Source organism: Cyprinodon variegatus, unplaced genomic scaffold, assembly GCF_000732505.1.
Source record: "Cyprinodon variegatus isolate N-32 unplaced genomic scaffold, C_variegatus-1.0 Scaffold171, whole genome shotgun sequence".
In the NCBI taxonomy this organism is placed as follows: domain Eukaryota; kingdom Metazoa; phylum Chordata; class Actinopteri; order Cyprinodontiformes; family Cyprinodontidae; genus Cyprinodon; species Cyprinodon variegatus.
Window position 1 is genome coordinate 496,555 of NW_015150624.1, and position 11,532 is coordinate 508,086.

Here is an 11,532-nt window from a genome sequence, read left to right on the forward strand (position 1 = left end):
TGGATGGATGGATGGATGGATGGATGGATGGATGGATGGATGGATGGATGGATGGATACTTAGTTGTGAATTTAAACGAATGTGGTTTAATTGTATTGGGTCAGTTTTTTGGTTGTTAGACAAGAGAAAGCAGTACAGCTAGGATACAGTTTTTTATACACTCTTTGCACACAAAATGATAATAAAGTTTGTCTAAGTCTAAGATCTAGCAACACTCATCACTATTTGCTAGTTGAGCTATTTCAAGGTAAAGTTTATATTAAAATTAAGCTACCTTAAGCATCAGGCATTAGTGAAAGAAACACCACCATGTTGGTAGTGCTAACTACTTCTCTGCGGGGTTTTGGAGTTGCAATGTGCAGTTTATACAGGTGCCAGGAATCATACGTGTGAATCCACACTTAAAAAGGAGTGAAGGGGGAGAAATTTCACCACAAGACCTCTGATCTAATACCAGCCTCCACTAAACTGGGACTATAAAGATTATTCAGAAAGCTTTTAATTTCTTATTTTTTTGTTATATTCTAATTCAAATTTCAGAAGTACAGCTGTAATCATAATATTGATGTTAAACTGATATCGTTGCCTAAGCTTATTACCATCAGAATTTCATACCAGCTCATCCCTTATTGTATTGAAGTGTTTTGAACTGGGACTATTTAACCAGACATAATTAAAATGAATGAACGGAATCATTTTTAGTTAGCTATAAATTGGTAAAAGATAACAATGTGATTTCTGAAGGATTTGTTTCAAGTTGGGTTGTGGACAATATTGATGTTGTTTGTATTATATCTGTATGTCATACCCACTATTTTTGTATGATGTGAATTGTCCTCTATACAAGCTTTAGCAGACAGTTAACAACATTCATGGAGGGACAAACGATAATTTCCAGCAGCTCAAAGATTTAAAAAAATGTCTAAGTGAGGTTGCCTCTCCATGGTGTATTTGGCCTCTTCAGCAGCACTAAGGTGGTAGAGAATGTAAGTCATTTAAATATAATGCTGTTCTCTGTTGAATTCATTCAAAAGCTATTTAAAAACAATAATTTAAACTAAGCTGTGAATGTTTAAGTGAATGTTATATCAATATTTTGACACAACAAAAATGTATTTCATTTTTAGCAGCTTCTTATTGTTGTTGCCAGATTAGACTCGTTAAACTAAGAGATCAATCTGATGTGCTGCATCAAATTGTCCCTAGTGTCTGTAATATTCACTACACTTTCAGCTTTGCTGACCTAGGAGGTTGTGGCAACTACGGACACTGTCTCACGCATAAGTAAAAATTGACTCGGTAAAGTGTCACATTTTAACATTTTAGAAGACTAAAGTTTGGAGGTATAGCACCCCGTCTGACTCCTAATAATATCCTTGAATTCTTCCATTTTTCCAAGCCGACTCTGCTGTCAATTGCAGGTGAAACACTGACTGCAAACAGTCCTGTTTTAAAAAGAAATAAAAATAGAATAAAAAGCTAATATAGCTGCATTATTCCAGAGAAATGACTCATTGCAGAGCACAACCAGCAATCACGGAGAACACCACTTCACGGAGCTACGTGGACATATGTATCAGATGTGGTCAGATGATGTGTAAGCAAATATCAACCAAGTTAGAGCCTCATCTGGACCAGTGCATGATGCAACAAGACCCACTGGTGAGAGAGTGCCAGCTGTCCTGATGGGACTCAGTCAGCCACCAACCACATCTGACCCACAGGAGTCTGCCCAGAGCTGTCCAACTATGGTTAACTTTAGATATATGGCCAAGTCTGTGTGGTGCCACACCCTCCATGACACCACACAGGATCAAACCCTCAGCAGCTTCCTCTGGCAATTACCGCACCCACACATAGCTAAGGGATCTGCTGCAGTGGCTTTATTCATGGTATCATTCAGTTTTGCCACTAGAAAATTATTTAAATGGTTAGTTTTGAAGAAAATCCTTTTAGCTTCAAGTCCCGAAATAACAAGTCCAGATAATAACAAATACTGTAATGCAATGGCAAAAATACCTAATATATAGCTTTGCATAATATGTTGGATTATTACTAGAATAGAATGAAAATGTATAATAGGCCTAGATCAGTGAAAAAGATTAGATTTATTTCAATTTTCAAATGAAAGCTATGATATACCTTTCAAAATAAAAAAACAAAATCCTTATTATAAGAGTGTAATATTTTGACCAACTCAGTTTAAGCCAACATTGATGACAGATAGTATTTATACTTTAAACTTTATAGGGCATTTTTAAAATAAAAGTGTCACCCAATCATTAATTGCTCCGAGAGAGTTGCTCTACTAAATGAAAGTATTAAAATATCATGAATTAACCCAATAATGCAAAAGGAGATTCCATGTTTTTATTTGTTTTTTTTTCTACATTTCTGTATGTATATATATATATATATATATATATATATACTATAAGCCTTTAAAATAATGAAATTATTAAGAAAGTTTGTTAAATGTAAACAAGGTGGATGCCAATTTACAGTTAAGCTCAAATGTATTCAATTATCCTATTTGTGTGTGTTTCCAATGAATGATAATGAAGACACAGGCATCCAATACAAGATAAAAAATAAAAGGCATATAGATTTTTACTCAAAACGAAATTATTAAATTAAATAAAAGATGTATTCTACTTATTATTTATAGCAACAATCCAACCTTCCTACCCAGCTTTTTGTCAATTTTGCTGGATTTGATTATGTATGTTTGTTTTGCAACACTTCCCATGCCCATCACTAGAGCAAGAATACAACTTCCTGGTCTGAGGAAACAGGCTAGTCAAATTGAAAGATTACTTATAAAACCTAAGTCTGCCAGAAGTAAGATTACATTTGGGATTAGGTGTATTTTGGGTATCTTGGGAAGCTGTTTTCTTTAACATTTCATTATTTGAAAGAGAAGGACTGAACTAGAAGGCCAGAACTAATAACACTTAGAAGACACTAAAGTCCTTACATGTCCCTCTGCCTTTGTCAAGTACAACTTAATGTCTTTTACTGTCTCCTATTATACCTGGTTTTTATATTGATATGAGGTTGACTGATTGGCTTTTATCAATGTGACCAAAATGTTTTATTTGCATGAATCATAATGCAACTGTTTAGTTTACAAGATATTAGCATCCAGCTCATTTTTATTCAGCTTTCAGCAAGCACCCCTCAATATTTATTGCGTACGTGTCATAAAAAAATTAACTTTCACCAAGTCCCAAATCAAGTGAATCCTTTAAACCTCAAAAACCCCAAACCACAACTCATCCCCTATATCAGCCACAAATCCCAAAAGCTTAAACACAAACTGACAACACTCTCACCAATTAAACCCCCAGTTCCCCACCGACACAAACTCTCAACATCATGTTGGGATGCAGGCTGAGAGGAGACAGACGCCACCACCAAAATACATCTGTTCTAAATAAGCACTTGACATCTAGGAAATTATACACTTCCACATTTACTTGCTGCAGAAAAGACAGGACAGAAAGTACAGAGGGCTTTAAAAAGATGATTCAACAAAACCGTTATGTCTAAAGACAGACTTCCTATTGTCCTATTGAGGCTTAATGGGAAGAAAATACGAATATGACGTGGAAGACCAAAGAAATTTAGCAGCTTCCACATAGCAAGAACATTTTGTATTTTTTATTTCCACAAGATGCTTATAAACAGAACCAGAAAAGAAAAAAAAAACTCACTGTACACACATTAAAAAGCTTTTGATGCCATCAGATATAGTTTCTTTACAAAAGGAGTAATTTATGCTAAGATTTTATCACATTTGATTAAACTTTGTCATTGTGAAGGAAATCATAACAGTAAATGATTTTTTTAATTTAATCTGGAAATCCTTCTGATATTCAAGTCAGAGCCACATGTTTATATCCCTCTAAGCTAAATATCATTGTTCCCTCCATCCTGTTTTAATCAAACAATTAGTATGTGGTCCAACAAACAAAAAAAAATGATTAAAAACTAACCCAAAGGCAGAAATCGAATAAAGAAATATCCAGTTTTTTGTGCAAAAAAATTCATTTCCCTCTACCAGATTTCCCCTCATGCTGTTGATCCATATTTTTTTGCTCTCTACTACCGTCTCCCACTGAGCATCTTTATACAAAAACTGGGACACATAATCCCAAAAGGAGACTTATTTCACTGTAAAAATAACCACCAGATAGTCCTTCCTTTTGACCCAATGTCTATGTTTGTAAAACTAAATTAGTTTCCTCCCCAGTCATTCAAACTGATGCTCTCTGAGCTTCAACATTTTATCATCTGCACTGTAACAGAGCATTCCTCATTCTTTTTGTCTATTTTATTGTGTTCTGACATTCATTCTTACTAACCGAGATCAGAGCACTGGACCACCCGGTACTGGCAGTGGCAGCCAAAGGGACACGTGGGCACGTCGGGAGAGGGGATCTCCTCTATAGCCGAACCTTCCTCCTGATCCCTCATCATTGTCATCATTCCGCCGTTCTCCAGACTGTCCAGGGCAAAGTCCCAAAAGCCCTTCTGTTCAAAGGGCAAAGCAGAGGAGATAGAGAGCAGCTGGGCTCCGCAAAGCAATAACAGGAGGGAGCAATGTCGCAACATCTTAGATGAAAGCACCTGGGAAAACATACAGAAGGGTGAGATTTAGTGCATATGAATACAGGCACACACAATGCATTTTATTCCTAAAAACCTTGCAATGCATCCTACATATACTATACTATTCAGTTATTTTACTGTAACTTTCTCTTTCTGATTATATTTTATTACGCTGTTCAGAGTTGTTTTTTAGATTTTCTAACACCAGTGACAGTAAAGCTTGATTATGCTTTATAACGATTGGGAAATATAAGCTAAAATGAGTTGATTAAGAGGTAAAAAGAATGAAATAATAATACTTTTTGGAAAAGGTTCAGCTAAAAATGTGCAAATGACAAAAAAAAATTCTAGAATCTGGAAAATAATATCTGCTTCTATGGTGTACAAAGGGTGGTAAACTCATGGGAATGAACAGGTGTTATATTTGGAATAACTTACAGACAGTGCCCCATATCAAACTTTTTGACCTTCCTAACTAGGAAATCCTTCCACTGACGTGGAGTCAGTGAAGTGGTCAGAGGATATTATGAAATGGTCTACTTATCCCTAATTACAAGGCCCCTACTGTTTATACCACACCTCACAGGCAGACTCCAGCTGGAGGCTAGAGAAGAGAAACACACTCATTCCTTCTCTCACATTTGCCAGAAAAGGACCCAGCAAGTGAAAAAGTCTCCTAAACCTCACCAAATGTTCACTCTCCGTCTACCACCCTCCAATGTTCCCCGAGAGCCAGTCTATTTTTTGCCTTCTAATCTGATAGCAAGGAATAAATCACCATAAGGATGGAAAGGTTTATTCCCATTAACCAACAAAGCTGGCCATTCACTATGGAGGAAGTGTCTGGATGTTGCGAAACAGTCTCCATGATGTCAGGGTGGTGTGCACACAGACACGCTACAGACTAATTGAGGTCACTTGGATTTTCATCATGTTTGCATTTGTGTTTCTTTGCTTCCCTTATGCTTCCATTCAGTGACTGGACAAACCCATGAGTCAATCACCTCTGTCAGACAAAACAGCAGCTCCTGAAGGAACCGATTTTCCAGGCCAATTGATTGTGACAGTAGGAAGTGTGACCCTCTGGGCTAATCCACTAAAGTAAAACCTACTCCCACATTGAGACACAAGAATGACCTGAAAGCTTGTAATCTCCAACATTGTCATGCTAATTCCTCCTGTGTGTTATTTCTAGTGTGTAGGCTGGAAAGTTTTACTGGTAATAGCTAGCACACGAACATTACTTTGGACACCTTTAGGAAACATGCTGTGATGTAATAAGATGTCTGAATTAAGATACAGGGGATTGAAACAGGTCTTTCTTATAGTCAGATCCAAAAGTAAGAGAATGACGGATGATAAATAGGATTCAGCAAATATTTGGAGTCATTTACATTCAGATGTTTAGATGTGCCATTTTGTGTTTAAAATTGTTCCTTATGCTCGAATTTACAATAAATACATCTAAGTGTTTGGTTTCCCATTCTAAGCTGATTTTTGCTGAGTTTCATTATAGATTGTCAAAAGCAACTGAAGTGATGGTAGTTTGAAGGTGGTGCAATACAATTATCTGCAACTATAAGGATTTCAGCCCTTTTTGCTAATATTTAGGAACATTTAAGGCAGTGAAACAAAGAGCCAGTGCAAGATATAAAGCTGCCTCAGAAACATAAGCTGCCCACTCCAGGCAGTTATTTTGTAATGAAAATAGCTGCCAAATTATACCATTTTGCAGAAAAAACAAAAAACACCACTGACCTTGGCTTAACCAGAGGAATGCAGCCAAAAGGACAAAGGGAGAGCCTATAGAGTCAACATCTCATAATCGCATGCAACATACAAAGACACACAAAAGAGGTAGGTTTTGCACAGAAGTCACCACCAGGATTGTTTATATACTGACAATTTTAGCAGTTTATTCCTTGCACTGCGACAGCAACTATGCATTGTAAATCTAGAAATTTGACACCAGTGCTCCAATTTGTCTATCTTCCACAGAGCTGCAGTAGTACACAAAAAGTTGCAGGACTGGGTGTGATCATGGGAACAAAGCAGACATGAACTGGTCCGATCTCTCATCAGTGGTTCTGATTTGTAGTGCTGCTATAAACACAACAAGACGATAAGACTAAACTACATCCCACAGTTAAGCTGGGCTAATAACCACTTTTATCTGGCTCTTCTGTTTGTGTGTATAAATTCCTCATCTCTCCCTTCACTTAAGCTTTAAGCTGTCAAACATCCGGGACTCTGATTAAAACAAAGCAAAGGCAGAGATCTTAATTGTTGTTGCTTCAGCTTTCCTTCCACCCAAAAGCCAAGAATGGTTTTAATGGATGGATGCATGCATGGGCAGCTATTTTTGCTTTGTTAAAATGTGTGGGGTTGTGAAGTTTATGAGTGTGTGTACAATACCATGGGTGTGGGGGAGGTCAGACAACAGAATGAAAACCGAAAACAAAAAAAAGAGTTGGTTGCAGAGAGGCAACTTTGAAGCAGTAAGACAGAAAAAGAGAGTGAGTTATATTTTAGCCGTCTATATGCCGCATCACATGAGCAATGACAAAGGGTTGCCCTAATTACAAGATAAGTTACTGCATCTTTCATAAAACCTAGTTGTTAACTCACATAACCTACAAAGTAATTCACTTAAACCCAAAGATCAGTTTTCAAATTTATTTGAGTGTATTTAAAAGTAACTTTCCAATAACCTGTCAGGTACTTTCTGTCGACTTAGAAGTTATATTCAGTACTTACACTTTCCAAAACACATATGGTATTAGAATTTATTGGGTCCCCCTTCTTTTTTTCTAATATAGAACATTCTTCTGTGATATTTCTCCTTCTAATTACCCCTGGTTTCTTAAAATGCTAAGTACATTTCAGGAAAATAATAATTTCTAAAAAGAACATAGCATAGAATAAGTCCTAGGAAAGGTACAAAAAAAGAAGACCAAAAACAAAAACAAAAAAACTGCTGAGCTCCACAATGTGATCTTGAAGTTACAGCAAATCAAGTACCTAGTAAGTTCAAAGACTTGAACCTTAAAGTTACAGGAACATCCCCTGTAATTTCTGGGAAAGTATCCAGTAATTTCCAAAATAACTTTTAAAGACTACCTGTTACGCCCCAGCAACATTGACACTAGATTTTTGGAAAGTCTCAGGTTAAGACTAAGTTCCAGAAATTACCTTGTGTGTTTCTGGCCTAAATGCCTAACAAGTTCTGGAAAGGTTTCAGAAAAAAGGTAGAAAAACTGCAAAAATATTCTTGGAAAGTTAAGGGAAGAAAACAAAAAACAATCAATCCCAGAGCATCTTCAAATAAAAATATATAATACAACCTGGAAAATTCAAACTTATTTTAAACTACTTGTGTTTTTATATGAGCAGACAATTGCACTGTATGGCTGTTGTAATTTTTCAGGTGACACAACAGCTTTTTGATGCAGTCTGAACAGCTAAGAGAAAATAAAACACTTCTTTCATTCATATACAAACCTTAGTGGTTTACTGCTGTATAGAGTAGTTGAAACATTAAGAGTTCAAGAATTTATATAATGAGGGATTTTTTTTTTTTTACAGTAAAGCATCTGTACAGACATGCTCCTGCATTTTAACAGCATCATGGACCCTCTCAACCTTGTATATTCAAATTAAAGTTTTTTTAAGTCTCAGTTTCGGTTTATTCTCATTTAACACTTTTGAAATCTGTGAGAATAGTCAGGTTCTAAAAGAGCGCTTTATATGCAAGTCTAAACCCTTTTGGCACTACCAGAAACATTGCAAGTTGGGCAAGGTGTCAAAGTTCTCCAGACATGAGAATTCTGATTTAAAAAAAACACAAAACGCTACTTTTGGCTCATCAATCCTCACAATAAATGCTGTTTTTTTCAGACATTGGTGGTCGCTGGATTTTGAATGTTAAGGCGAGCCAGGGGAGCTCACCCGTTACAAGCTGGGATCTCGTAGCTGCTGTACTGGCAGCCACTACATCAACACTGAGTGCCAGTTAAAATCCCATGGTTGTTTAAACTGATCCTAGTGCCAACTGAGCATGAAATATCACACAAAGCTTGGTCTGGCGATGCAAGGGCCTAGTCTGTATTTTCATTTAGAACGGTAGATTTTTTCTGAACTGAGACAACAGCCTACTGGCAACTACTGTATGTGTTGTACATACAAAGTATGTGGTTGACGAGCAATATATAGGAAATAATCCTGTTATTTGATTAAATTTCCTTCACTACACTGTGTCAAGACTTCCTCAGAGGGATGTGAAAAAAACCCACAAGCAATCCCTAATTCCTGTCCTCCTTTGGCATGAATGCAGTTACTGCTAGGCGGGTCCGGTAAGCGAATTCGGGTGGAGTTAACTGCACCAGCGACTGTAATTTGGTGACTTCTGTGCCTAAAAAAAGTAACTGCTTGGCAGCTTCTCTCATGCCGCCAAGCTTCGATGTGGTGGCAAGCTTTTCAGCCCTGCAGAAATGAGGCCCAAGTAAAGCCTAGCAGAGGAAAGAATAATGCAGAGATACAAACAGAGAGAGAATCTTTTTACAGCAGAGGGACCACTGAAGTAAATATTCACACCCATGGGTAGATGAGTCTCCTTCAAATGATTGTCTTAACCAAGGATTTCTCTATCACTATAGATTAAAAGACTCAAGATTTAAAATTCTGCCTGCTATAGATTTATTAGAGATTAGAAAAGATATAAGACAGGTTAATGTTAAAACAGGTCAACATACAGACAGGAGAGTGAGAGAGCAAACAGACAGACAGGTGTATAGTCGTCAACCTGCAGACTTCCTAATAGGCAGGCGGGGAGGAAGTTCAGGAAACATACACATCACACCATCAATTTCCACCGTCTGACCGAGTTTTCAGACAGCCTTACACAATGCTGCTTGGCCTTGCACAGTCTGAGGATTCAGTCAAACAGACAAACTACCCTTTTCATGAACTTTCTTTCCAACTGATATTTTATTCTCTGAAACCTCAAAACAACTAACTAGAAACACAGGACTTTCCTTTGGGACGCAGCTGCATATTATAAGGAACAGTGTATTTTTATAGCGACTTTTAATATTAAAAAAAATCACAACGTGCCTCAACAAAAAAAAAAAATAATAATAATTAAACAAGACAACATTTGAGCAAAAGTACATTTTTGGCCCTTAAAGGCCCTTAAATCTGGTGATCTGAGAGCAGGATGAAGGTACTCCACCCTGCAGATCCTTTCAATGAGGAAGTTTGTTGCATTGAGATATTATTTAGATATAAGCTTGACTTGATTTAGGGATTAATTTAAGAAAAAGTAGAACTACTGCTTAAGAACTTAGTCTGAGATTAATTGATGTTTTTTGCGCCATCTAGTGTCCGAGTAGAAAAGTGTCAATTGACGTGAAGCATGCAGTGAAACATGTCGAGTAAAATATTTTTAGGTTGGTTTTCTTTTCTTTTCTTAAATAGCTTCCACTTCTCTTCACTAGATCTGAGTTAATAACAGCTGATCACCCTCTATAGTGAATAACGTAGCCTATAAGTAAATAAATGTAGGCTACTGTATGTACAAATGACTAAATTAATTTCAAACCAATTACAGATTAAAAATTAAGAAGCCGGGAATAAATCAAAACTATTCAAAATCAACCTACTTTACAAAGCATATAGATTAACCAAACTTCCTACCTTTTTTATGAAGAAAAAATATATTATCTCCGCACAATCAGGATTAAGGAGTTTTTCTGCTTTTTAAATGTTGTTTTCCTCCCCCTCGGAAGATTTTTATACGAGCTGTAATATTTTCATCACATTTAGGGATAATCTTCCTCTCACATCCAGCGGCAGCTCCTCTCTCACTGCGCTCCTTGGAGAGACGTTCGGGGAAAGACTGCGTGTCTGCAGAGTGGAGCCCAAAAAGTTAGGCCAGCCTCCTTCCTCGCTCCATTTTTGAGTAATGGGAAGAGCAGGAGGTGAGATTGAGGAAATCATTTAGAAAAAGTAATTGGATAGTCATTGAGCAAAAGGCTCATTCTTTTTGAGAAGTGGGCAAATAAAGAAGCGGACCTGAATTATCATCTTTATTAATCATCTCTAGGAATTGTGTTTTCTTTTAGATGTTCTGTAAAAAAAAAAAAACATCAGATGTGGGGGGAATTAGGGTGCAAACAGTGTCAGGAAGGCTAAGGGACACAGCTGAGTGGTCAGAGGTTTAAAGATTACATGAAACATCTGGTGCTTAAGTCAGATTAAACCAAATTTATACATAGAAAATTTCTATGACTCTCAGTGGAGCAAATCCACTGTTCTATATTATCCTGAACAGATCCCCATTAAGATGATGCATGGTATTGGCTGCATCATTCTGTTGGGATGCTTTTCCTTTAGATGGGAAATTGAGTGAGGATGGATCTAAGATACAAGGCCATCCTATAAGCAAACCTTTGAGAAGGTGCTAAAGACTTTAACCCTGGGCTATGTTAAAATTTTCAGCTTGGCAATGAGAGCTACAGCTTTACTAGTATGGTTTACATCAAAGGATAATTGTATGTTACAATCTCCCAGTTAAAGTCTAGACTTGGTGCGGATAGTGAGTACGTGCCAAGAGATAAAAAAAAAAAAAAAAAATCATAGGTGTTTCCTCTCCTGTCTGACTAAGCATAGGACAGGGCAGCTATTAAATTTCTCAAGGAACTGTTGGGGATGCTTGTAGGAAGAAGGGAAAGTCAGGAGCAAACTGGCAAAGAAAAGGATCTTAATGTGCAAAGACTGCAGGAAAGATGATTCTGTGAAGTATACAAGTGCACATCCCATCTTTCATTATATTCATTTGTATACAGAAATTTAAGGATAGATAGATAGATAGATAGATAGATAGATAGATAGATAGATAGATAGATAGATAGATAGATA

General features: G+C 36.9%; 1 protein-coding gene across 2 annotated transcripts in view; it reads right to left on the reverse strand.

Moving 5' to 3' along the window:
• The window catches only part of bgn (biglycan), a 21,576-nt gene extending 11,083 nt beyond the window's left edge, over positions 1–10,493 (reverse strand). Inside the window, exons 1-2 of one of the 2 annotated variants that reach the window (XM_015378389.1) lie at positions 10,309–10,493; positions 4,368–4,632 (exon numbers count right to left, since the gene is read on the reverse strand). In XM_015378389.1, the coding sequence (XP_015233875.1) occupies positions 4,368–4,617 (250 nt within the window). In that variant the 5' untranslated portion in view covers positions 4,618–4,632; positions 10,309–10,493. Of the gene's footprint in view, positions 1–4,367; positions 4,635–10,308 lie in introns of both variants that reach the window. The other variant, XM_015378388.1, reaches the window with a different exon arrangement.
• Between the last annotated feature and the right edge of the window lie 1,039 nt (positions 10,494–11,532).